Source organism: Scyliorhinus canicula, chromosome 7 (genome assembly GCF_902713615.1).
Source record: "Scyliorhinus canicula chromosome 7, sScyCan1.1, whole genome shotgun sequence".
NCBI lineage: Eukaryota > Metazoa > Chordata > Chondrichthyes > Carcharhiniformes > Scyliorhinidae > Scyliorhinus > Scyliorhinus canicula.
In genome coordinates, this window is record NC_052152.1 from 66,624,837 (window position 1) to 66,650,894 (window position 26,058).

General features: G+C 46.4%; 1 protein-coding gene across 2 annotated transcripts in view; it reads left to right on the forward strand.

The window, feature by feature from the left end:
* LOC119969044 (T-cell immunoreceptor with Ig and ITIM domains-like) overlaps positions 1 to 25,258 on the forward strand; it is an 84,983-nt gene extending 59,725 nt beyond the window's left edge. The window contains exons 3-6 of one of the 2 annotated variants that reach the window (XM_038802204.1): positions 14,788 to 14,817; positions 15,278 to 15,387; positions 23,207 to 24,508; positions 24,677 to 25,258. In XM_038802204.1, coding sequence (XP_038658132.1) covers positions 14,788 to 14,817; positions 15,278 to 15,387; positions 23,207 to 23,362 — 296 coding nt within the window. In that variant the 3' untranslated portion in view covers positions 23,363 to 24,508; positions 24,677 to 25,258. The remainder of the gene's footprint in view (positions 1 to 14,787; positions 14,818 to 15,277; positions 15,388 to 23,206; positions 24,509 to 24,676) is intronic. The other variant, XM_038802206.1, reaches the window with a different exon arrangement.
* The last annotated feature ends 800 nt before the right edge of the window (positions 25,259 to 26,058 follow it).

Sequence of the window (26,058 nt, forward strand, 5' to 3'; positions counted from 1 at the left end):
TCAACTTTTTAACACACAGAACTTACACCGACTTCATCATTATAATGGCAGAGCAGCTCAGAATCCAATTCACTAATGAAATGAAATATGCTCAATTCTATTCCACAATAGTTGATTCAACACCAGATGTGAGCCATGTGGATCAATTAACAATAATTTTAAGGTACATGACCAGCAATGGTGAAGTTGTAAAGCAATTTCTTGGTTTTGTCCAGCTACATTCTCACACTTCTGAGTGTCTGGAGTCAACGATTTTGGAAATCATTACAAATTGCCGTTTGGACATCAGACATTGTCGTAGGCAGAGCTTTGAAAATGCCACAAATATGTCAGGAAAATATTCAGGTCTACAATCAAAACAGAACAATGCAAGCACCTGTGCATTCATCCCATGTTCCAGTCATTGAAATTCATCTGCAACATTGCAGCTGAATTCTGTGAGGCAGCTGTACCATATTTTTGACTTTGTTCAAAAATTGTGTGCCTATTTTTCGGTTTCCACTCATCGATGGAATATGTTGCAACTACGTCTGGAGCAGGCACAGGGAAAACATTTGATGGTCAAAAGAATTTGTGACACCAGATGGGAGGTCCACTCATGTAGATACTGTTTTGGCATTGAAACTGAACTTTGCTGATATAAAGGAAACCTTATCAGACATAACTGCATCAAATTGAGAAAAAAACATGTGTGAAAGCTGAAGTAAAATCCTTAGCAGAGAAGTTTGAAAAGTTTGATATTGTTATTTTTACTGCAGTGTGGAACAGTTTACTTCAGATACTTAATGGCATCAGAAAATCACTGTAAAATGTTTATTAGAGTCACAAGTAGGCTTACATTAACACTGCAATAAAGTTACTGTGAAAATCCCCTAGTCGGCACACTCCGGCACCTGTTCAGGTACACTGAGGAAGAATTCAGAATGTCCAATTCACCTAACAAGCACATCTTTTTCGGAACTTGTGGGAGGAAACCGGAGCACCATGAGGAAACCCACGCAGACGCGGGGAGAATGTGCAGATCCCACACAGACAGTGATCCAAGCGGGAACAGAACCTGGGACCCTGGCACTGTGAAGCAACAATGCTAACCACTGTGTTGCGGTGCCGCAATTTGACAAGGTCAGCAATATTGATGATTAAAAGCCTATCTTTACAAGATTTTACCTACGATGATGTAATTGATGATTTTTTGAAGAAAAAATGTGGAAGAAAAGCTATCTAAATTGCCATCTAAATTGGGATGAAGCAAGAAAATCTTAAAAACTCTTCCATATTCTCTTGTTTAAATTCTGTTTTGCAGAAGGGACCATTTTCTGTCTTGGTTCTGATATAATGGCTGCTGGTCACATGCAGATAGTTCTAACCGCTATCCCCCATCATTCTCAAGACTGGTCTTCAGAAAGTCTCTTCTCGAATAAGAAGATTCTGGAATCCTGCCGGACAAAGCCATTGAGTGCCTGGACTTGCACTCAATGGACTCCACTTGATTGGAGTATTTTCTCCTACACTGGACTTTATTCTGTTCTGCACTGGTCTGTGCTGCAGTTATGTCATCGGCTGATTTCTCCACCGTATTGCTTATCAGCCAGTTCCATGTTTGCTCACCTCAAGACACAATATCGCAATATTGACCATCTTTACATCAGGGTCCATAGCTTTCGTAGCATCCAATGCCTTCAGCTGCTTCTTGATATCACACAGAGTAAATCAAATTATCTGACGACTGGCATTTGTGAGGATCGTGACCTCAGGAGGAGGCTAAGATGGATCATTCAATAAGTCCTGGTTGAAGATGGTTGCAAATGCCTCATCCATGTCTTTTTGCGGAGCTTTGATCTGATCTGTGGGTCGTGGGGTCATTTAGTGCTGTCTTCATTGCTGCCAGTGTTTTGCATGCAAATAGTCCTGTGTTGTAGCTTCAGCAGGTTAGCAACTCACTTTTAGATATGCATGGTGCCACTGCAGGCATGCTCTTCTCCCTTCATTGAGCCAAGATTGCTTATCTAGCTTGATGATATTGGTAACATGAGGGTATGTCAGGCCATGAAGTTATATGTTGTTACACAATTCTGCTGCTGCTGATGCCCCACAGTGCCTTCTGTACAACAAATAAAATATACCAGGCAGGATTTAAATTTTTAAAACCTGGTAATGTCAGAAATTAATGAAGTACACCAAAATAAAAAGTTGAATTTAAAAATAACAAAAAAAGTATGAAGTTTCATGAAGGTGACTGATTGTACTATGTGGCTCACTTGCCACTCGGTTCACCACATATGAAAACAGAGAAACCACACACCTTTCCCCACTTCCTTCTGTAATAACACTATTTATATTTTTGACAATGCTCTCCGATGGAAATTGGAGCATACGGTAAACTTTACATGCAACATCAGAGAATGATACAGCGCAGAAAAGCCATTCGGCCTACCATGCCTGTATTGGGTCTTTGCTATAGATACACAATTAGCCTCACTCCTCTGCAGTTTCAACTCAACCTTACCAATCTATTTTCACTTGCAGGTTTTGCGTCTCTAATTTGTGCAGCAAGTGTAATGCACAGCGACATGATGTTATCTTAGCTGTATTTCAAAGGACGATGCATTAAAGAAATTGGAGGCATTTTGGGCGGGTGATGGACATAGAGGAAGGGCAGCAAACAGATTCAATAATGCATCGCTAGAATTACTACTGTTTACAGTCAGTGTTACAAATATCAATGGGTAATACACAAGTGAAAAACTATGGGCGTAATTCACCTGAAAAATGACCAAGGGCGTGATTCTCCGGCCTTGTTACCCTCTCGTTCAAGCAAAGCGAGGCCGGTGAATAGCGGGAGAGGCCAAAAATTAGATCCGCGCCAGGTGCCAAACAGTTTGCGATGCAACCGGTCCGCTCCCATAGGCGAAATCGGGATCTCACCGTAGCATGGTGAGAAACCAATTATCACCACTTAAGCCCTATTCCCATATAATTAATGAGAGCCACCCATATCCAATGGCCTCCCGTCAAGTGGTCACGCTGGCACCGATTAGTACTCCTTTATAAAAACGTGAACCTGGCGGAAGGGCTTGTGTGGGGAATCGAGGAGGGGAGTAGCCATCTTTGCTCACAGGCAAAAAGCCTGTGGGCACTGGGCGTGCCGACACTGTGCTTGGCGGGTGTGAGGTTCCTCAGTTGGGGGTGGGGGACCCTCCACAAGGGTGGGCCGCCATGGGAGTGTGGGGGTAATAGGTGCTGTGGGGAAACCGGGGGGCTCGCGGCACCACCATGCTAACCCTGGATCATGTTTACTCACTCCGGGGGCAACCCTTGTTCATGCCCATCTGCCCCAACGCCCACCAATACGCACAGACCAAAGATGCTCAGCAAAGCGATCACCCAGTCTGCGATTGGTCTATCCGATATAGAGGAGACCACATTAGGAGCAGCGAATGCAATAGACCAGATTGAAAGAGGTAAAAGTGAAACGCTGCTTAACCTGGAATGAGAGGGCAGCAGGGTGGCCTAGTGGTTAGCACAGCTGCCTCACGGCGCTGAGGTCCCAGGTTCGATCCCGGCTCTGGGTCACTGTCCGTGTGGAGTTTGCACATTCTCCCCGTGTCTGCGTGGGTTTTGCCCCCACAACCCAAAGAGGTGCAGAGTAGGTGGATTGGCCATGCTAAATTGCCCCTTAATTGGAAAAAATAATTGGGTAATCTAAATTTTTTTTTAAAAACCTGGAATGAGTGTTTTGGGCATGGAAGAGGTAAATGGGCAGGTATTACACCTTCTGCGATTGCATGGCAAGGTGCCATGGGTGATGGGAGAGGTACTGGGTATGGTGGAGGAGTGGATTAGATTGTCTCGGAGGGAACGGTCTCTGCGGAATGCTGGCAGAGGGAGTGATGGGAAGATGTGTTTGGTGGTGGCATCACGCTGGAGCTGGCGAAAATGGCAGAGGATTATGCTTTGCATATGGAGGCTGGTGGGATGAAATATGAGAACGAGGGGGACTCTATCCTTGTTCTGGGAGGGAGTGGAGGGGGCGAGGGTAGTGGCGCAGGAAATGGACTACACACTGTTGAGGGCCCTTTCCACAACTGTCGGTGGGAAATCACGGTCGAGGAAGAAGGAACACATTTTCGAAGCACCATTTTGGAAAGTGGCATCGTCGGAACAAATGCGACAGAGTTGAAGGAGTTGAGAGAAAGGGATGGATTCCTTACAGGGTGTAGGGTGCGAAGAGCTGTAGTCCAGATAGCTGTGGGAGTCAGTGGGCTTGCAGTGGATATTAGTGGATAGTCTATTGCCGGAAATGGAGACAGAAAGATCAAGGATGGGAAGGTAAGTGTCTGAGATTGTCCAGGTGAAAGTGATGGAGGGGTGGAAACTGGAAGCGAAGTTGATGATTTTTTCCAGGTCCGGGCGAGAGCATGAAGTGGCACCAAAATAGTCATCAATGTATCGGTAAAGGAGTTGTGGCAGGGGGCCCGGATAGGCCTGGAACAAGGAATGTTCCACATATCCCATAAAAAGGCAAGGGTAGCTAGGACCCATGTGGGTACCCAATGCTACACCTTTGATTTGGAGAAAGTGAGATGAGTTAAAGGAGAAGTTGTTGAGAGATAGAACGAGTTCAGCCAAGTGGAGGAGAGTGGTGGTGGATGGGAATTGTCCGGGTCTCTTTTCGAGAAAGAAGTGAAGAGCTCTCAGGCCACCCGGGTGTGGGATGGAGGTGTAGAGGGATTGCACATCCATGGTGAATAGAATGTGGTAAGGGCCCGCGAACTGGAAGCTGTCAATATGACGCAGGGCATCAGGGGAATCCCGGATGTAGGTGGGGATTCCTCTGGTACCATGTGTTGTTCTCTGCCTTGCTCTATCTGGACGGCTTCGATGTGTAGTGTTGATCAGAGAACGAGTCTTGGAAATCAACGAAACTATTTTATTAAACACCCTAAGAAACAAACAGTTGATTGATCACACATAAACTATACTCACTATACTCATCTACATCTAACTGATTAACAGATTAAACTACTCTCTTGCTCTCTCACTATCCTCAGTCTTCCTAGCCAGTTCATGCTTCTGCCACCCAGTCCAACCTTCTGTCCCACAAGGCTCACATTCATCCCTTATATACTTCTATGATTAGCTCCCTCTACTGGCTGTCTGTATACATTTCATTAACCGTTACATTACCTTCATACAAGATAATACCACAATGACATCTGCATCTTGAGTGCTGATGTCCAAGGCGTGGCTCAATCTGTAACGACCATGACTGAGGGCCTCGACATCATGTCCCATTCACTGAGGGACATTGCTGGGACTCTCCGGTGCGTGGCTGAGTCACTGAGGACCATCGCTGAGGGTGTTGACACCATGGTGCAGACAATGGAGAGCCTCCAGGGCTGGCAGTGGCAAATGATTCAGAGACTTCTGGAGCTCTCTCCAGCTGCCCCCCTCTCCCAGGGAGTCCCCCACATCCCTCAGGGCACCCTCAGGGAGGAGGAATCTATGGAGCCCACCCTGGGGCCTTCCTCCAAGGAGACTAAGGTAGTCTCCAGTACATTTGAATTCCCCCCCCCCCCCCCCTACCTGACACCGTCACATCTCAAGGCCAGCGGATAGAACAGGGTGGCACGGCGATGCCCGTAACACTGCTAAGTCGGCCAGGATACTCCAGCTCTAGGCCCTCAAGATGAGGACCTCTGAGGGCATCAAAGGGCACAGGGCATGGAAAGCAACAGGCTGCCTCCAACTCTGATGTGTATTCTAGGGACACACCTAGACATAGCATTAGCGCACAAAAGATCACAAAGGGTAAGCAGCACTGAATGGCACTGGTGGGGTCATGATCCATAACTAGGGGGAATGGAAATCTGTCACTTTAAAATGTTCACTATTAAAAAAAATGTCATGCCTGATACATGAGAAGCCTCTGTCACTTTAATCTTCACAGCGGCCCATCGCCTGTTCCCCCTGCCCCCGGTAAACCCAACCCCACCACCCATCTTGGCACAGTGGGTCCAAGATTAAAAACCCCCGGTGCAGACTCTGTCATGAGGATGTGTGTTAGCGTGCTGTCATCAGAAAGACAGGAGGCAGACTTAATCAGAAGTTTGGGGTTCTTATCCCTCTATTCTCATCCTATTCATGTATTTGTTAAGACGCCCCTTAAATGTCACTATCGGCCCTGCTTCCAACACCTCCTCCAGCAGCGAGTTTCAGGCACCACGTCCCTCTGTGTAAAAAAACATACCCTCACACATCTCCTCTAAACGTTGTCCCTCGCACCTTAAACCAATGTCACCCATTGACTCTTCCACCCTGGGTAAAAGCTTCTGACTATCCACTCTGTCCTTGCTCCTCATAATTTAGTAGACTTCCAGTGAGAACAAACCAAGTTTCTCCAACCTCTCCTCATAGCTAATGCCCTCCATACCAGGCAACAGCCTGGTAAATCATTTTTGTACCCTCTCCAAAGCTGGTTGCCCGGGCATGCAGAGCATCCATCACCTCCTGGATGCACCCATAGGCGTTGACTGTGAAATGCCACACAGGTCCTCACTCAAACCCTGGAATGACACAGTGGTGTAGAAAGTTAGATGCAGTGACATTCACGGCCACGAGCAAATATCATCCTCCACCACGGGGTGTCACATCCATGAAGGCGTGGCACTGGTGCCTCTCTGTCTCTCTGTTGAGATGCAGTCTTCAGAGGTATATGCTGTCCATCAGCTCATTGAATGACCAGGAACTCCTACACGTTCTGGAACATCGCCGGACTCCCATTATGGTCCCCTCTTCAGCCTGAGGGAGTGGCCAGCCCCCTGCACATGTGGTGCCGCCTCCACCTTCCGTTCCTTTTACTGACTTCTTCAGCCTGGCTGCGACAAGCACAACAAGAGCAGCTTCCGTGCGATCGACCCCAGCAATCATTTTTGTATCTGTAAGGAATTGGAGAAGGAGAGAGATGAGAGATGGACAATCAATTCGGCCTTCCGTCCCAGGACCTTCACATCTCCCAAGCTTCATCCACCCTCACTATGACTGTTCTGCCATCTCTCAGAGTGCCATTGCTCTACACACTCACTTCCAGACAGATCAGGTATGCTTAGACCCCAGACCTCTGCCAGCTACGTTAGGGAGGTTGTGCTCAGCTGTCCTCCGCTCATCCAGGCACTTACTCTTTGGCCATGTGATGGTCCTCAGTGGTGAAGCCCAGCTCTTTAGTGTTTGATTGTTGGCAGCTGCCTCTCTGGTGATGGTGCTCCGAGAGTACACGCACACTGTTCAGGCATCAAGGGTCACAGGACATGCAGTCCACTAATCATCCTCTCAGACAGGGCACTTGTTCCTTCAAGGAGGTACTTGAAATTTCAGGGGTGTGAAGTGCTATTACAACTAACAAGGCTAAACCCCCTTTGAGACAGCCTTCAGTGTGAAGCTCGAGACGGTTCACTGTCAAAGGAGGTGAAACTGACTTTCATGGGAGAAGCTGCAACATGGCTCTGTCCTGGGAAAGTATGGGAGGACAGACAGACTGCAGCTAGGGTTGCCCCTGCTATGAGTTCCACAATATTTAAAGATGGCTTGAAGGCCCTCTGCCCTCTTGCAGATGGTGCAGTAGTTGGCCAGGCCTCTCCTTCTTACGGTCAAGTTCTTCGAGAGCTGCTAAGATGTTCTGCTGGGAGGGCCGGCTAAGAGAGTTAACTGAACTTGGGACCTGTCTTTTATAGGTCCCAGGGGCTTCGCGCCCTTTTTGGGTGGACCCCGAGCTTACTTCCAATCGATTGGATCCCATACCAATCGATTGGTTTGAATTCCCCAATACTGGGGCTGTTTCTCGATCGCTGGGCGGTTCTTTCTGGCTTGTTTGTCTCCTTTGTTTCGGACTCCCGTTGGGGCCGAGGAGTCTGACTTGCTATTGAGTGTCTTAAATGTAGCTAATTGTTGTAGCTATTGTTCCCGGGGATTGCTCATCAATATGTATAACTGCTGGTTTCATTGCTGTCTGCTTTCTTTGCAGGCAGAATACACAGGAACTCTGCAAAACTGCTTGTTTGGTTAGACTGTCCATTTTTCCCTGCTGTCTTTGTGTTTCTCCATTTTGTGTGGGGAAGTGGCCAACTTAGGTGGCTACACTAGACACTACTACAAGGGGGCATTACACAACCCATATACAAGGACAGGGCACACATGCTCTGGCTCTTTCCACAGGTGACATTTAAGAGAGTGGACAGGGGCAGATCAGAAGCATCAAGAAACCAAAGGTGATTCAGGTGAACCAGAAAGGGCTCCAGACGGGCAGCATTGACAAGTCAAAGATGATTCAAGTGAACCGGACATGACTCCAGACAGGGAGCGCCGAGGAATCAGAGATGGCACGCTCAATGAAACAGCAGATGCCACAAAGGACACTGACACAATTAACTTTGTGAAGGACTCAAATTCTCCACTCGGTGTGTCATTGAGCGCAACAAACACAACAACAAAACCTACAAAAACAACAACAATGGAACAACAACTGGTATGACATGGCACAACTCTGCCCATGAAGGACAATGTTACTGCTCAGCTCAGAACAATAGCGAGAGTGCAAACATACCTTGGCATGTCAAAGCATCTTACCAATTCACGTTTGCTACACTACGGACAAGCAAACCAGCTTTCAGGAAAGATGTCATCAAGAATTGCTATCACAAGAATTTTAAAAAAGAGTCCCCCTCAGACAATGAAATGATTTGACCATTTGAACACCTCCTGATGACTTCTTGGTTATGTAAACACCAGGCCACTGACGGCGTTCACAAAGGAATGACAACATCAACATCGACACTTCCATAACAGCACAAGAAGGCTATTCGACTGTGTAAATTCATGAACTTTGGACTCATAACTATTATTTGGTATTGTATAATCCTCAATCTCATCATAACTATTATTTGGTATTGTATAATCCTCAATGTCATCATAACTATTCTTTGATCTTGTATAGTCATCACAGTCATCATAACTTGTACATGTCATCACTTATTTATCTGTTTTTGTTCAATTTTTCTTTAACACTGTACAGAAAATATGTAACACGGAAAAAGGGGGGATGTGGTGATGTGTATCACTGTAAATACACAAGGGATTAATGTAAATACACTACGACTAAGTAAACGCTAGAGGGAGCACCAGAGACATCATGACATGCAGACATACAGCTAATGAACACATAGAATAGGACACGACCAATGGGCAGTCAAGACACCCAGGTGACACTACCACAAGGGGGCATTACACAACCCATATATAAGGACAGGGCACACATGCTCTATCTCTTTCCACAGGCAACACTTAGAGAGTAGAAGAGGGGCAGATCAGAAGCATTACACCCACCACATGGCTTAGAGCAGACTGGTTAGTTAGACTGAATTACTATAGCAAGATTAGCAGGAGAGTCGAACTCATAGAGGACTGTGCTAATGGTTCAATAAATCACATTGAACTTACTTCAAAGTCTGGAGTATCTTTTGGTCAAAGCTGCATCGATTTGCAGCCTGTGTTATCCCAAAGTCCATAACACAACAGGGTCCTTACGGGCGTCAAGTGGGAACCTGTCCAGAATCTCACAGTTCTCGGTGCACAGGTGCATCCGTGGTATCACGGAAGTCCTATACGCCCGGTCGCCACAATACATTGAATTCAATGTGCACCGAACCCACCAGGTTGTCCCGGCAGCGGGATTCGCTGTCATCACCGAGATGCCCCATGTCCTTGGGTTGATCGACGGGATGCATGTCACCCTATGAGCACTATGACATGGTACAACTCTGCCCATGAAGGACAATGTTACTGCTCAGCTCAGAACAATGACGAGAGTGCAAACATACCATGGCATGTCACAGCATCTTACCAATTCACGTTCTTTGCAAACCGAAAGTGGTTCCACGCGTTGAACGTGCAGATGGTGTGTGACCATGATCTGCACATCATGCACATCTGTGCTGAATACCCGGGTAGTGCGCACGACGCCTTCATCCTGGCACACTCGAAGGTTCCTGACCCCTTTGAGGCATACCCACAGCTATGGGGTTAGTTCCTGTGCAACAGGAGTATCCACTGCAGTCGTAGCTGATGGCGCCTATCCGGAGGCCACAGACTGACGCGGAGATCCGTTACAACGATGCCCATTCAGCAACCAGGAACATGGTCGAGCGGTGCTTCGGTATCCTGAAGATGCGGTTCAGGTGCCTGGACCACTCTGGAGTAGTGAGAGGAGGGTCTCCCATATCGGGATGTTTTGCTGCGTCCTCAACAACATCACGCAGCAGAGAGACGGCGTGCTGGAGGAGGGGGGCTGAATGCCAGGCCTCATCTGATGAGGAGGATATGGACGAGGGTGAGGATGGGTAGGACATGGGGCCCAGAAGGTCGCACAATGTGTGTGCCAAGCTGACGTGCACGGGATGCTCTACTTGCCTCCAGGTTCACCGACTAGAGGGACTGGCCAGCCGCATGGGAATCCCATTCCACCCCCTCCTGCCGACTATCCCCTCACATGAACACCCTCACTGGGTAACCTCCCCCTCCCCTTACAAAGCCCTCCATAATTCATACCTGCCTCATTACAGAGTGCAGGCCCTGGGTTGGAAGTAACAGCAGGTCTGGCCCACAGGATGGAGGAAGATAATAACCCGCTCTGGCATGAGCTCTGGTGCTCCACATTATTCGACAATGTCTGACTCCTGCCCACTTTTCACTGTTCACCTGGGTGATCCCTGCATGCAAACTGGCAATTCTATCACACGGTCCCATCGCATCCCTGAGGTGGAGGAGGTTAGGCCCGGGGGGGGGGGGGGGGGGGGGGTTGTGGGATGGGGGCTGGATGGAGGGAAGGCATAGGATTCTGGAACAGCGAGCACTGGCTGAGACGCCGGTCCCTGGGCCAAGCCACCCCAATGTCCACCAACCCCGCCCTCCACCCTGTGTCCCACCCACCCATCCCATGCCTCACACACTTCCGACAGAGCACCGAAGCGAGTTGTAACATTGTGCACAGGTGTTTAATGTGATCTAATATATACAGAATTATGCCCAAACTCCATCACTATATTGTGCCTTGCAACTTAACTGGTGACTACATTTCTGACCTTATGGACCCGACTGCTACTCCTAGGTGGATCTCCAGACGGTATATAAGGAGTGCAGACGGCCTGCTGCAACTCCCGCCCTGTGACCTGGATCCCCTTTGGCGGCCATCTTCTGGGGCGACCGGGCCTGGATGGGTTCGGGTGTCCCAGGTGCCGTGGTGCAGCCCTGTTCTACCTGCTGCCCATCAGGTGTGCCTGGGACAGGGGTGTGTGAGTCCTTGCAGGAGTCACCGGCCCGGGCCCCAACACCTCCTCCTTCCTCAGGGTGCCCGACGGCCTCTGGAATACTCCATGGGATGGGAGTGCAGGCGGAGCTAACCCCTGAGGCTCCCCCTCCACCTGGCACAGTCAGTTGAGAAGGCCCATGCCCGCCGCGACTAGGGTCACAATGCTCACAGCCTTGGAGCACAGGGAGTGGACCACCTACCTCTGGGATTACGCCACATCATGCTGCGACTCTGCCAACACCTTCTGGATCACTGCCACATCAGCCAGTGACTGCGCCACCTCCCTTTGTGTCTGATGCTAACATTCTCAGTCATGGCCTGCTGTAACTGGGCCTTGCTCAGGAGCGCTGCTGCAATTTCCAGGTGACACATGAACATGGCTGGCTGTGATATGGCAGCCCTGTCCTGGGCCTCGGCCATCACCCACACAGAATGCCCCAGGCCTTGGACATCCTGAACCATGGCCGAAACATTCGCCTCCAAGGCATCCACCACAGATGCCACCCATGCGGTGTTGGCCTGGGTGGCATCCATGGTTGGCACCACCTCCTGCTCCTGCACATAGTTTGACTCCTCCCACTGCACCTCCAGGTACAAAATGGTTCCCAACACCCTCCCCCACCCATATAGTTCCTGGCTTTCTGACTGCATCTCTACTATAGATGGGACAGCCCTTTCCAGAAGCCCAAACCTATCTGGACAGCAGTTAGTCCCTGGGTTTGGACCGCCCTCCGACTATCCGGCCCCTCGGGAGTTACTACCTCCACCTGATGTTCCACAGCACGTGTGTGGCAGATAGTGCCCCACGAGTCTCTTCACTAAAGTGCCTAATCGAAGTGAGGGTCTCTGGAATGATAGAGGGTGTTCGATACAGCTGCAGCAGAAATTCAGTGTCGTCCCCGGACTGGTGCTCCTGGGTGTCTCCGGCTACAGGTCAAGGGCTCCTGCCCATGTTGGTGTCCCCCTCCTCTTCGAGTTGAGGTTGTTGTTGGGGTTGGACCGTGGGTTGGGGTGATGGGTGGTGGTGGAGGGGGTTGTGAGGCGGGGGGTTATGGGAGTGGTGGGTATGGTAGAGGGGCAGTTTTGGGGGGTAAGGAGATGGTGGTGGGGTCGTGGGGGAATGTGGGTGTGATGCAGCGGTTCATGTGCGGGGGTATATTGGAGTGGAGGGATGGTGGAGGGGCAGTGTGGGTGAGGTGTGGGGGGTGGTGGTGGAGGGGGCCGTGGGTGGGGGGGGGGGTAGTGCTGGGGTGGTTTAGGGAGCCCTGTGCGGTGGTTGGGTGGTGGAGGGGGCAGTGTGGGGGGAGGGGTATGAGGGGCTGGTAGTGAAGGGGGCAGTGGTGGGGTGTGGAGGGGTGGTGGTGTGTGTGGGGGTGGTGACACACATGCCATGGGGAACTGCAACTCAGCGAGGTCTCACTTGCTCGACCAATGCTGACCGGGCTTACCGACCAGATCTAATGCCAGCTGCTCTGCTATGGTGATGGGCCGCAGGTCCGGCAGTCACCCCCCAGTGTTCCCCCTCTCTCAGCAGTTCTGTGCCGCCTTCCCTTGAGGTGGGGGGGGGGGGAGCTGGCACTGAAGGTAGATGGAGAGACAGAAAATGCACGCTGTTCGACAGTCGGATGCATGCAGCACAGGGGATGCTCGCCCTGTCCACTCTGAAGAGGTTGTGCAGTTTCTTGAGGCACTATTTGCCGGTCCTGGCAGTGTTGCCCACAGGGCTCATGACCTCTCCCACCTGCACTCAGGACCGGTGCACGGCAGCGTGTGGGTACCGCCTCTACACCCCGTAGTACCGGGTAGCCCGCCTCTCCTCCACTGCGTCACGCAGAGTCTCCAGCTCAGCATCGGTGAACCGTGGTGCCTCTTTCCCTGCTGCTATCTTGTTGGCTGGGTGTGTGAGGGGAGCGGAGTGCTTATGTGCGGCTTCAGCTTTTCAGCCTCCCGAGTGTCAATCCCGAATCCGGCGAAGCAGACAGCTTTTTCCATTGGAAATCGGTCGTTTTCCACATGGCGCTGGAGCTAGTCCCTCAACGGTCGCTGGATTGATCTGCGATCTGCACCAATTTTGCTGTCATAGAATGTCACCGATTCAGTCCCAGCATCAATACTTAGTTTCTGGAATGGAGAATCCCGCCCCTTAACTTTTACTTTTATTTAGAAAACGTGGAGGAACAAAGTCACAGGATCGCTAATTAGTTTCAACCACAAGTATTTTTTTTGATCAAACGTGAAAAGTTTGATTATGATACAGTGCTCCCCTCTTAGAGTCACACATTTGTACAGTTTCCAAAAAATAACACCACACTTTGAAGCCAAATGGCCCTTGTCAGTCAACCAATCTTCCATGGATTTCTCTCACAATCCTCCCCGATGACACATGCTTTAAAGTCTTCTTTCAAACAATACTCTCCACCTCCCATTTGCATCAAAACTGCACCAAGGTTTTCCAACTATCCTGTCAAACAAGCTTCCAGTCCATTTTTTAACAAGTAATCCAGCACCAGGTTTTCCACCTCTCTTTCAAGTTTCCTTTGTCTTAATACTTTTACACAAACACAGGTGCTCAGTCCCCAACAGAATACTATTACTTCAAATACTGGAAACAGGGACACCAAACCTTATGATTGCTTCAGGTATGTGGCATGTCTGTAGCCAACCACATCAGTTCTTCTCTATCCAAGTCTGACTTTGACTTTCATAAGCAGTATCCTGCTCCAAAGGCACTTCCTCTTTGGTTTTCTTTACTTCAATATTCCTGAAACTTCATTGCCATTCTCTGGTTTCTAGAACTAACTGTCCTTTAGTTTCCCTGGAGCTTGTCTTTGTGCACCAGACTCCATTGTATAGTGTTTCTGCTTCTAGCAGAGCTGTGGATGCTGCCTTCTCTCTCACTGCCTATCTCCAACTGGAATAGATCCAGCAAAAACTTAACCTAAAATCGTTCCTGCCCTCAAGGTGTCCCTGGTTAATTTCTCCCAGGTTGTTTACTTTTCACACCATAACCCTCTCTAAGCACAATCAAACCATATTTTGAAATAAATTTTTTTTTAAATACAGAACATAAATCTATCTATAAGTTTACCCTTCCTCACACAACAAAGCCAAATTAAAACACGTAAAAAAATGTTATTTCTAATATTTAACAATACACAGCGATAGGGTCCCAGGTTCGATTCTTGGCTTGGGTCTCTTTCTGTGCGGAGTCTGAATGTTCTCCGTGTGACTGTGTGGGTTTCCTCCGGGTGCTTCGGTTTCCTCCCACAAGTAATTTGGACATTCGGAATTCTCTCTCAGTGTACCCGAACAGATGGCAGAATGTGCTGGCTTGGGGCTTGTCACAGTAACTTCATTGCAGTATTAATGCAAGCCTGCAATAAAGATTATTATTATTAAATCTCATAAACTATCTGTTTCCCTGACAGGGTCAAATTTATCACAAGGTCAACCATCCCGTGAGTATACACAGTAGTTCTAAATGTGTCAGATTTTTAATACGCAATACTTTCAATTCAATGCACATGTTCCAAGTAAGATTTCTATCGTTAGAAACAGATGAACATATAAAATATAATTTGACTTAACTGACAATTTGCTTTTACGTGTCCCACCACAGAATTAAAATCTGGCATAGTGACACAATTGAATATATTAATTGAATGATCAATAAGATCAGCCATGGTCTCATTGAATGACGGAGCAGGCTTGAAGGCCAACTCCTACTCCTGGTTCTTATGTTCTTATCTTTACCTTGGATTTTCTGAAGTTATATCAGGAAATACCTATTTATACCTGAACACAAGCTTCATTAGTTGCATTAATTAACAACAGTGTATTATATTATTATGCAAATTTGGAATTGGTTAACTTCCTAGCTATATTCAGTGTAAAGAAACATGATTTATGTCTTTCTAGATGCAAACGAATACACCGAGTTCTCCAGGCTACCAGTATATGTTAGCAGTGGTGTGGTTCTGGCAGTTCTAGCCATTGGAATCATTTTTATTTTGCTACGCTTCGTCCATGTAAGTAACAGGAATTTACTATATTTAAACACAAATTCACTTGATAATTTAGACTACATTAAGTAATTTAATAAACATACGATAATAAATATACACTTTATTTAATTTGTTGCCCTCAAATAATTTTTACATTTATCCAATGAATGTGTCGTTGTTGAACTGAATTATGCTTATTCACACATTTTCTTATATATTCAATTCTTCCATTTATTAGAAAGCACACTATTTAAAAAGAACAAACCCTTAAAATTAGACTATCATTTGGGGATTGAAAAGCCCAGATTAGTTGTGCATCCCATTCAAGATAATGAACTTTATTAAACAATAACAGCCATTTATACAGCATCTTTAACTTCATGAAATGTTCCAAGGAGCATTCTCAAACTATACCAAGCCACATCAGGAGATATTAGATTAGATGACCAAAGGCTTGATCAAGGATGTGGGTTTTAAGGGATGTCTTAAATGAGGGAAGCATGCTGGAGAGGTGGGGTGGTTAGGGAGGGAATTCCAAAACTTGTGTCTAAGCAACTGAAGGAACAGCCTCCAATTGTGGAGTTTTTTAGCATTGGAAATGCAGAAGAGGCTAGAATTAGAGGAACAGAGGATTATGGGGCTGAAAGAGATTACGGAGATGAAACATGGAAAATAGGAAGAGGACTGGGCCATTCGTCCCTTTGAGCCTGCTCTGCCATTCATGATGATCATGGCTCATCATCCAACTCAGTGACCTGTTCCCACATACATGGCGGAATTTGCCAGCCGCTTTCGCCAGCGGGATATTCCGTCTCACTGACGGTGCACGGGTTTCCCAGCGATGAGGGGTGCAGTCAACGGGAAACCCTGTTGACAGTGTTGGGACCAGAAAATCCCACTGGCGGGTCGCCTATGCCACTGGAAAACATGCGGCAGGTTGCTCGGTAAATCCCGCCCTCAATATTTTCTGTGGCAGAGAATTCCACAGGCTCACTACTCTCTAAGTGAAGGATTTTCTCCTCATCTCAGTCCCAAATGGTCGACCCCATAACCTCAGGCTGTGACCCCTGGTTCTGGATGTCCATGCCATTGGAAAGGTGATCAATGCAAAGGCTGGTAATTGCAGGTTCTGTTGAAAATTTCACACTCTTAGGTTTGACCATAGTTGTCTCAAATACACCAGCTTGCTTGTGTATCTATCCTGTCTACACTTGTTAGAATTTTATATGTTTTTATGAGAGTCCCTTCATCCTCTTAAACTCCAGCAAATACAGTCCTCTCCGACCCAACACCCACCAGAGGTGGGGGGGGGGGCTAGTTTTAGAAGTACCAGTGAGGGCAAAGAGAGAAGATGGGGAATAGGGAAAGGAAAGTGAGAGGAGGCTTGAGTGTTGACAATGAACAAACAAATGGTCGCCTCCCAAAGGGCAAGGAAGAGATAAGGGCAGGGTTAAAGTGTATGTTTGTAAATGCACGGAGTATAATGAACAAAATTGGGAAACTGGAAGCAAAAATTGCTCTAGGGACATATGACATAGTAGCATTGACAAAATCAAGCCAGAACAGAACTGGGTACTTAATATCCCGGGTTACAAGGTTTTTAGTTGGAACAGGGTAGGTACAAAGGGAGGAGATGTAGCAGTCTTGGTCAAAGATAGTATTATTGTTCTTGAACCAGATGCAGTTCCTGAATTAGAATCTATATGGTTGGAGGTGAGAAACAGGAAGGGAGCAGTGACCTAGTTTGGTATTTACTATAGACCTCCAAATAGTTGGGAGGAGGGGAAGAGAGTATTTGTAGGCAGATCATGGAAACCTGCAGGGAAAGTAGGGTTGCGATATTTGGGGATTTCAATTACTTTAAGGTAGACTGGGAAGCGGGTAGAGTGTGGGGCACAGAAGTGGAGAAACTCCTACAGTGTGTGCAGGAGAACTTTCGGGAACAGTACATTGCCAGTCCTACCAGGGAGCAAGCTGTGCTGGATCTGGTCCAAGGAAATAAGACCATAAGACAGAGGAGCAGAATTAGGCCACTTGGCCCATCAGGTTTGCTCCACCATTCAATCATGGCTGATATTTTTCTCATCCCCATTCTCCTGCCTTCTCCCCATAACCCCTAATCCCCTTTTTAATCAAGAACCTATCTATCTCTGTCTTAAAGACACAGAGATTTGGCCTCCACAGCCTTCTGAGGCAAAGAGTTCCAGATTCACCACCCTCTGGCTGAAGAAATTCCTCCTCATCTCTGTTTTAAAGGATCGTTCCTTTAATCTGAGATTGTGTCCTCTGGTTCCAGGTTTTCCTACAAGTGGAAACATCCTCTCCATGTCCACTCTATCCAGGCTTCACAGTATCATGTAAGTTTCAATATGATCCCTCCTCATCTTTCTAAACTCCAACGAGTACAGACCCAGAGTCCTCAACGACAAGCTCTTCATTACAGGGATCATTCTTGTGAACCTCCTCTGGACTCTTTCCAAGGCCAGCAAATCCTTCCTTGGATACGGGGCCCAAAACTGCTCACAATACTCCAAATGGGGTCTGACCAGAGCCTTACATAGCCTCAGAAGTACATACCTGGTCTTGTATTCTAGCCCACTCGACATGAATGTTAACATTGCATTTGCCTTCCTAACTGCCGACTGAACCTGCACGTTAACCTTAAGAGAATCGTGAACAAGGTCTTCCAAGTCCCTTTGTGCTTCTGATTTCCTAAGCATCTCCCCATTTAGAAAATAGTCTACGCCTCCATTTCTCCTTCCAAACTGCATAACCTCACAATTTTCCACATTGTATTCCATCTGCCACTTCTTTGGCCACACTCCTGGCCTGTCCAAGTCCTTCTGCAGCCCACTTGCTTCCTCAATACTAACTGTCCCTCTACAGATCTTTGTGTTATCTGTAAAACTAGCAACAGTGCCTTCAGTTCCTTCTTCCAGGTCATTAATGTAAATTGTGAAAAGTTGTGGTCCCAGCACCAACCCTTGAGGCACACCGCCACACCACTAGTCACCGGCTGCCAACCTGAAAAATACCCCTTTATCCCCACTCTCTGCCTTCTGCCAGTCAGCCAATCCTCTATCCATGCAGGATCTTACCCTTAACACCATGGGCTCTTAACTTATTTAACAGTCTCCTGTGCAGCACCTTGTCAAAGACCTTCTGGAAATCTAAATGAATCACGTCCACTGGTTCTCCTTGTTCTAACTTCCTTGTTACTTCCTCAAAGAACTCGAACAGATTTGTCAGATATGATCTCCCTTTGACAAAGCCGTGCTGACTCAGTCCTATTTTATCATGCACTTCCAAGTACTTTGCGATCTCATCTTTAATAATGGACTCTAAATTCTTACCAATGACCGATGTCAGGCTAACTGGCCTATAATTTCCCGTCTTCTACCTCCCTCCCTTCTTAAACAGTGGTGTTACATTAACCACTTTCCAGTCCTCTGGGACCCTTCCTTCCTCCAGTGATCCCTGAAAGATCACCTCTAATATCTCCGCAATCTCCTCAGCTATCTCTTTTAGAACCCTGGGGTGCAGTCCATCCTTATCCATCTTCAGACCTTTCAGTTTCCCCAGAACCTTCTCATTTAGTGATGGTCACTGCACTCACCTCTGCGCCCTGATTCTCCTGGAGCTCTGGCATCCCACTGGTATCTTCCACCGTGAAGACTGATGTAAAGTAACTATTCAGTTCCTCTGCCATTTCTTTGTTTCCTATTATTACTTCTCCAGCCACATTTTCCAGTGGTTCAATGTCTATTTTTGTCTCTCTCTTACCTTTTATATATTGAAAAAAACTCTTCCTATCTTCCTTTATATTATTAGCTAACTTGCACTCATATTTCATCTTCTCCCCCGCTTATTGTTTTTTTAGTTGTCCTCTGCTCACTTTTAAAGACTTCCCAATCCTCTGGCTTCCTACTAATCCTTGCCACCTTGTATGCTTTTTCTTTCGCTTTTATGCTGTCCTTGACTTTCCTCATCAGCCATTGGTGCCTTGTCCTCCCCTTAGCATGGGGAGGCAGGGCAGGCAGAGAACGTCAGAGTGAGACAGCCATTGCGAAGTAGTGATCATAATATAATACAATTCAATATTAAGTTGTAAAAGGATAAGAATCAGTCACAGATTAAGATCCCAGACTGGAAAAGGGCAAATTTTACGGATCTAAAAGTTGAACTAGAGCAGGTTGATTGGAAGAGCATTTAGGTGAATAAAACAGTGGATGAAAAATGGGAGACTTTCAAAGAAGAAATGAATAGGGTGCAAGCTAGGTATGTACCCATGAGAAATAAATATGGGGTATCCAAAGCTAGGGTACTGTGGATGACTAAGGATATTGATGATAAAATAAGGAAGAAAAAAGAAGCATGTGATGCATGCCAGAATAATAATAGCAATAGAAATCAGGAAGAGTATCTCAAATGCAGGAGAGAGGCTAAGGCTGGAATAAGGAAGGCTGAGAAGAAGCATGAGAAAGGATTACAGGCTGTGCTAAAACAAATAGCAAAATGTTCTTCAAGTATATTAATAGTAAAAGATTAGTGAAGGACAGAGTTTGGCCCATAAGGGACAAGCAAGGGTAAACTGCTCACTGAAGCAGAGGGTATGGCAGTGGTACTAAATAAGTACTTTGCTTCTGCCTTTACCAAATTGGAAGATGGTGACAATGACCCAGTTGAAAATTTGGATGTTGAGCAACTGAGCAGTATAGGTTAGATAAAGAAAAGGTGATAAAAAGGCGGCAGCACTTCAGGTAGGGAAGTCGGCAGGCCCTGATGGGATGCATCCTAGATTGCTGAGAGAGGTAAGGGAGCATATTGTGGTGCCATTGACAGAAATTTTCCAGGCCTCTCTGAACACAGGATAAATCCCGGGGACTGGAAGATTGCAAAAGTGACGCCGTTGTTTAAGAAAGAGGCAAAGGATAACCCAGGAAACTACAGATCTGTCAGCTTGACATCAATAGTGGGAAAACTGATGGAGGCCATAATACAGGATGAGATAAACATACAATTAAAGAAAAATAAGTTACTACTAGGCAGTCAACATGGCTTTGTCAAGGGCGCGTCATGTCTGACAAATTTAATTGAGTTCTTTGACGAGGTGACACAGACAGTGAATGAAGGTAGTGCCATGCATGTTGTATATTTGGACTTTCAGAAAGCATTTGATACAGTGCCACATGGCAGGTTATTAGCAAATTAAAAATAATTGGGATTGATGGGTCCTTGGCAGCATGGATTAGAAGTTGACAAAGAGATAGGAAACAGAGGGCAGGTATAGTTGGGCATTTCCCAGACTGGAGACAAGTTGAAAGTGGTGTACCCTAGGGTTTAGTGTTGGGACCCTTGCTTTTTCTGATGTACATAAATGATTTAAAAATTGATGTTGAGGGAAAAATCTCTAAGTCTGCAGAAGATACTAAGCTAGGGAAAATAGAGAATTATGAGCATGATGCTGAGTGACTTCAGAGGGACATTAACAAGTTGGCCAAATGGGCAGACACCTGGCAGATACAGCAAAATGTGAGGTAATGCATTTTGTCAGAAGAAACAAGGGGGGACAATATAGGCTCAATGGTACAACTCTGAGGGGAGTACAGGGGCAGAGGGACCTCGGGGTTCAAGTGCATAATTCTCTGAAGGTGGCCAGGCAAGTTGAAACAGTTGTTAAGAAGGCTTATAGCATCCTTGGGTTTATAAATAGAGGCATAGAGTATAAAAGCAAGGAAGTGATGCTACACCTCGACAAATCATTGGTCAGACCACATTTGAAGTTTTGTGTTCAGTTCTAGGCACCTTATTTAAGGAAAGATGTTAAAGCCTTCGAGAGAGTGCAGAGGAGAGTTATTAGAATGAGGAATTTTAGATACAAGGAAAGATTGAAGAAATTGGGCTTTTCCTTCTTGGAGCGGAGACGATTAAGAGGCGACCTTATTGAGGTGTTTAAAATTGTGAACAATTTTGACAGGGTAAACAAGTCAGTTCCAGACTCTGTTTCCACTCGTTGGTCTGACAGTGACTAGGGGGTCACAATTTCAAGATGGTCAACAAGAGAGCAAGGAATGAGATGAGGAGAAATGTCTTTATTCAGAGAGTTTGGGGGGTTTGGAATGTGCTGTCTGGGAGAATGGATTCCGTAGGAGGGTTCAAAAGAGAGCTGGATATATATTTGAAAGTGATGAATTGAGAGGGCTACGGAGATAGGACTAGGGAATTGAACTAGCTAGGTTGCTCTTTTGGGAGCCAGTGCAGAAACGATGGGCTGAATGGCCTCCTTCTGTGCTGTAAATAACAAAACTCTCCTTGTGTGTCAGTCCTCCATCTCGGAAACCAGCTTGGTAAACCTTTGCTACACTCCCTCATAGTAAGAACACCTTTTCTCGGATAAGGAGACCAAAAATGCACACAATATTCTAGGCGTGGTCTCACCAAGGCCCTGCATGACCGCAACAAATCATCCCTGCTCCTGTACTCAAGTCTTCTCGCTATGAAGGCCAACATATCATTTGTCTTCTTCACCGGCGGTTGCACCTACAGTAACAGGCAAGGCCATGGAGGGATTTTAATGCCAGAATGTTAATATTAAAGTTAAGTTATTGTTTGATCAGGAACCAATGTTGATCAGCGAGCATAGAGATGATAGGGCAATTGTACTTGATGCAAGTTAAGACACAAATGGTAGAGTTTTTGATGATGTCAACTTTATGGAGGGTAGAATGTGGCAGATCAGCCTGAACTGATTGAAATAGTTGAGTTCAGAGCGAATAAAGGTAAGAATGAGGGTTTCAGCACCAGATGAACTGAGACAGGGACAAAGTCTTGGGATATTATGGAGGGAGAAATAGGCTGTCTTAGTGATGGCACAAATATGAACTTGAACCTCCTCTCACGATCAAATGTGACAGCAAAGTTGTGAACAGGCTGGCGTGATCTTTGACTATTGCCAATGAAGGGGTTGGAGTCAGTAATTGGGGATCTAAGTTTGGAGCTGAGACTGAAAACAATGGCTTCAATCTTCCCAATATATAGTTGCAGGAAATTTCTGCTCATCCAGCGCTGGATGTTGGATGAGCAGTCCGAAATTTAAGAAATGGTGGAAGAGTTGAGAAAGATGGTGGTGAGGTTTTGGGAGCATAAACATGAATACTAACAATGCTTTTGGATGATGTCACTGACGATCGACATGTAGATGAGAAATAGATGGGGACCAAAAATAGATCCTTGGGTACACTAGAGGTAAGAGTGCGGGGAGAGGAAAAGAAGCCATTGCAATGATTCAATGGCTGCAATTAGATAGATAAGCATGGAACCACTTGAGGGTAATCCCACGCAGCTAAACAACAGCAGAGAATCATTGGAGGAAAATGGTGTGCTCAGTTGCGTTGAAGACTGCAATCAGGTCAAGAAAGACAAGGCAAGAAAATTTACCTTCGTGACAGTCACGTGGGATGTTATTTGTGACCTTGGTAAGAGCAGTTTCAGTAGTGCAACAGGGGATGTCGTTTCAATGCCAGTTACACTATCACATCACACTTTATTGGAGGTGGGGAGGATGGAAACATAGATAAAAAGAATAGAATATTCAGTTCCCTGAGCCTTTTCATATATTCAATTGGATCATGCGAAAAGCATTCAGATCTAATTTTTGAATGCTTCAACTGATCCACCAGCCACAGCCTTTTTGGAGAAAGAGCATTCTAGCTTTCTACATCCCTTGCGTGTTCCTAAAATTTGTTTGTAGAAAGGTGACTTCTTACATCAAAAAACCTTGATTGAGATATCAGCTCGTGTTTTCCTTGTCTGACATTCCTTTCATGTTAAAATTGTTTTGCAGCAGCGGAAGTCTAGAGTCAACTTACCAAACCAAATCAATATAATCCTGAAAAACCCGTCCGACACCGATGATCAGGACAACAAACAGCAGCTGAGAAGGCCAATGGTAACCAGCAGTGATGGTGAAGACACTGGCGATAACTATATGAGTGTTTAATTCCAGTGATCGTCTTGCAATTAGCCTATAAACTAAAAGTTCATGTGTTTTCAAAAGGCTAGGCTATTTCGCATAACTTTTCATTGTTCATTGCTGACTTTTCATTGTTCATTGCTGAAGATGCACATCGTGTAGTGCTGAAGAATAATACTCAAATAAAGGAAAAACTTAGATTTCCAGAAAATGCAATGTGTAAAAAAAAATGAGTCAGCTGGCATTGTATTGCACTTAAGCTTTCAAAATATTTTGTGATTCAGCAATGTTGTTTGGGATATTTTCATATGCAAAAGCATTGCAATTGAGTCAAAAAGCTGTTGTCCACCACCCCTTGAGGTATTTGTGGGTAACTTCCAGAACTATGTACATCATAGACTGATGCAAACACTTGAGTGGCAGGGAAATTATTTACAATAAATTAACCAATTCAGATAAATTAAGACTATGCAACAAATATTAAAGATTAAACATTTATTGTCTTGCTTCAGAAAATAGATAAATGTGTCAAAATTGTTGAGAGATGCTGTTTTCGGTTCCATAATTTTTATTTGTATTTTTATTCGGTCTTGAAGTTAGTACGCCCAGATTTCCTGCCCGTCTCTGGTCTGGAACTGGACTTGTTTAGCCTAAACGTACCATGTGTTTTTTTCCCCCTGGGCTACAAATATCTAACTTTGACTCAATCCAACTCCAACAAGATCTTGCTCTGCCAAAGAGAGAGCACATTAAACATGGCTGCAGGTTTGAGGGGTTTGGTGTAATATGCAATCATGCAGCATATTTAATGAATTTACAAATTAACGCACAGACCTGTGCCCAGTCACCTCAATCAAATACGGGGTCTGTCATAAAACACACCATAATGCAGAAAAGCTGCATGGAAACAATTGAATTACAAGATAATGTGATATGATTTGCTTTATTATTAATGCAGCATGTAAACACTTTCCATACTTAGTTCTTGATGAGTTTTACTACACCTTACTGTCTTAATGTAAATGGTTGGGAAGAAGGCTCAAAGGTTCCAAGAATTCATAATCTGGCTCAGATTATTATAACTAATTTCTTCGACAATGGCAAAAAGTCCAATGGAGGGCAGCACGGTGGCCAGTGGGTTAGCCCTGCAGCCTCACGGCGCCGAAGTCCCAGGTTCGACAATGGCAAAAAGTCCAATGGAGGGCAGCACGGTGGCCAGTGGGTTAGCCCTGCAGCCTCACGGCGCCGAAGTCCCAGGTTCGACAATGGCAAAAAGTCCAATGGAGGGCAGCACGGTGGCCAGTGGGTTAGCCCTGCAGCCTCACGGCGCCGAAGTCCCAGGTTCGATCCCACCTCTGGGGGGTGGGGTCTGTGTGGCGTTTGCACATTCTCCCCATGTTTGCGTGGGTTTACCCCCACAACCCAAAGATGTGCAGGCTAGGTAGATTGGCAACGCTAAATTGCCCCTTAATTGGAAAAAATAAATTGGGTACACTGAATTTTTTTTAAAATCCAATGGAGAGATACTGATAATTCTTGTCAAACAGCTGCACGTCTAGTTTCCTTTGAGACCATGAAGCCTGTTTTATACATTTCAGGTCTGCATTCTTACTGCACAGAAAAGATAGGTTTTTTTTTCCATTTTCAGTGGCTACAACAAAGTGCATTACGAGGACGAGTTAAGATCCAAAGACGATCAAAATGTAGGAAACGTTCACCATATTGTCTTTTCTCTGAATTGCTATATGTTTGGGTGAATCTGCTGAAGTCTGACAAGTCTACAACTTTTAGCACAGTTACACTTCCCATAAATGTTTGTATTGTTGTCAAAAGTTTTGTATGTGCTTTTTAATTGGTGGTGTGACCAAATGATCAATGTGAAGTACTTTAGGTGGCATGCTTCAATAAAAGATATGAAATGATTGCTGTGCAGTACTCATCGTTTCCCATAAATAAACAAGATTAACATTGTATTCAGCTAATACGCTGTTATATTAAAACATTCTAATGCAATTAACGTTTAAAAAGCCTGTTAGTCTACTTTATTTAATGCAGATGAATTAACTGTTTGAAAATGCCCCAGTCCACACATTTTGGGCGGGATTCTCCGACCCCCCCCCCACTCTTCCGCCGGATCGGAGAATCGGCGAAGGGCGGTGTGAATCCCGCCCCTGCCGGCTGCTGAATTCTCCAGCGCCGGAGATTTGGCAGGGGCGGGAATGGTGCCGCGCCATCAGTGGCCGCTGGCAGTGGCTCCCACCCGGCGATTCTCCGGCCCGCGATGGGCCGAGTGGCCCATTTTTTTTTTTTTGCAAGTCCTGCCGGCGTAAATTAGAGTAGGTTCTTACTGGCGGAACCTGGCGGGTGGCCTCCGGGCTCCTTGGGGGGATCTGGCCCGGGAGCTGTCCCCACGGTGGCCTGCCCCACGATCGGGGCCCACCAATCCGCAGGCGGGCCTGTGCTATGGGGGCACTCTATTGTTCCGCGTCGGCCGCCGTGATCCTCCGCGATGGCTGACGCGGAGAAGATCCCCGATGCGCATGCGCTGGGATGACGCCAGCACACGCTGGTGCTCCCGCGCATGCGCCAACTCGCACCGGCCACCGGAGGCCCTTCGGCGCCGGTTGGCGTGGCGCCAAGCCCCTTCCCCGCCGGCCGGTGCGGTGCAAACCACTCCAGTGCCGGCCTAGCCCCCGAAGGTGCGGAGGATTCCGCATCTTTGG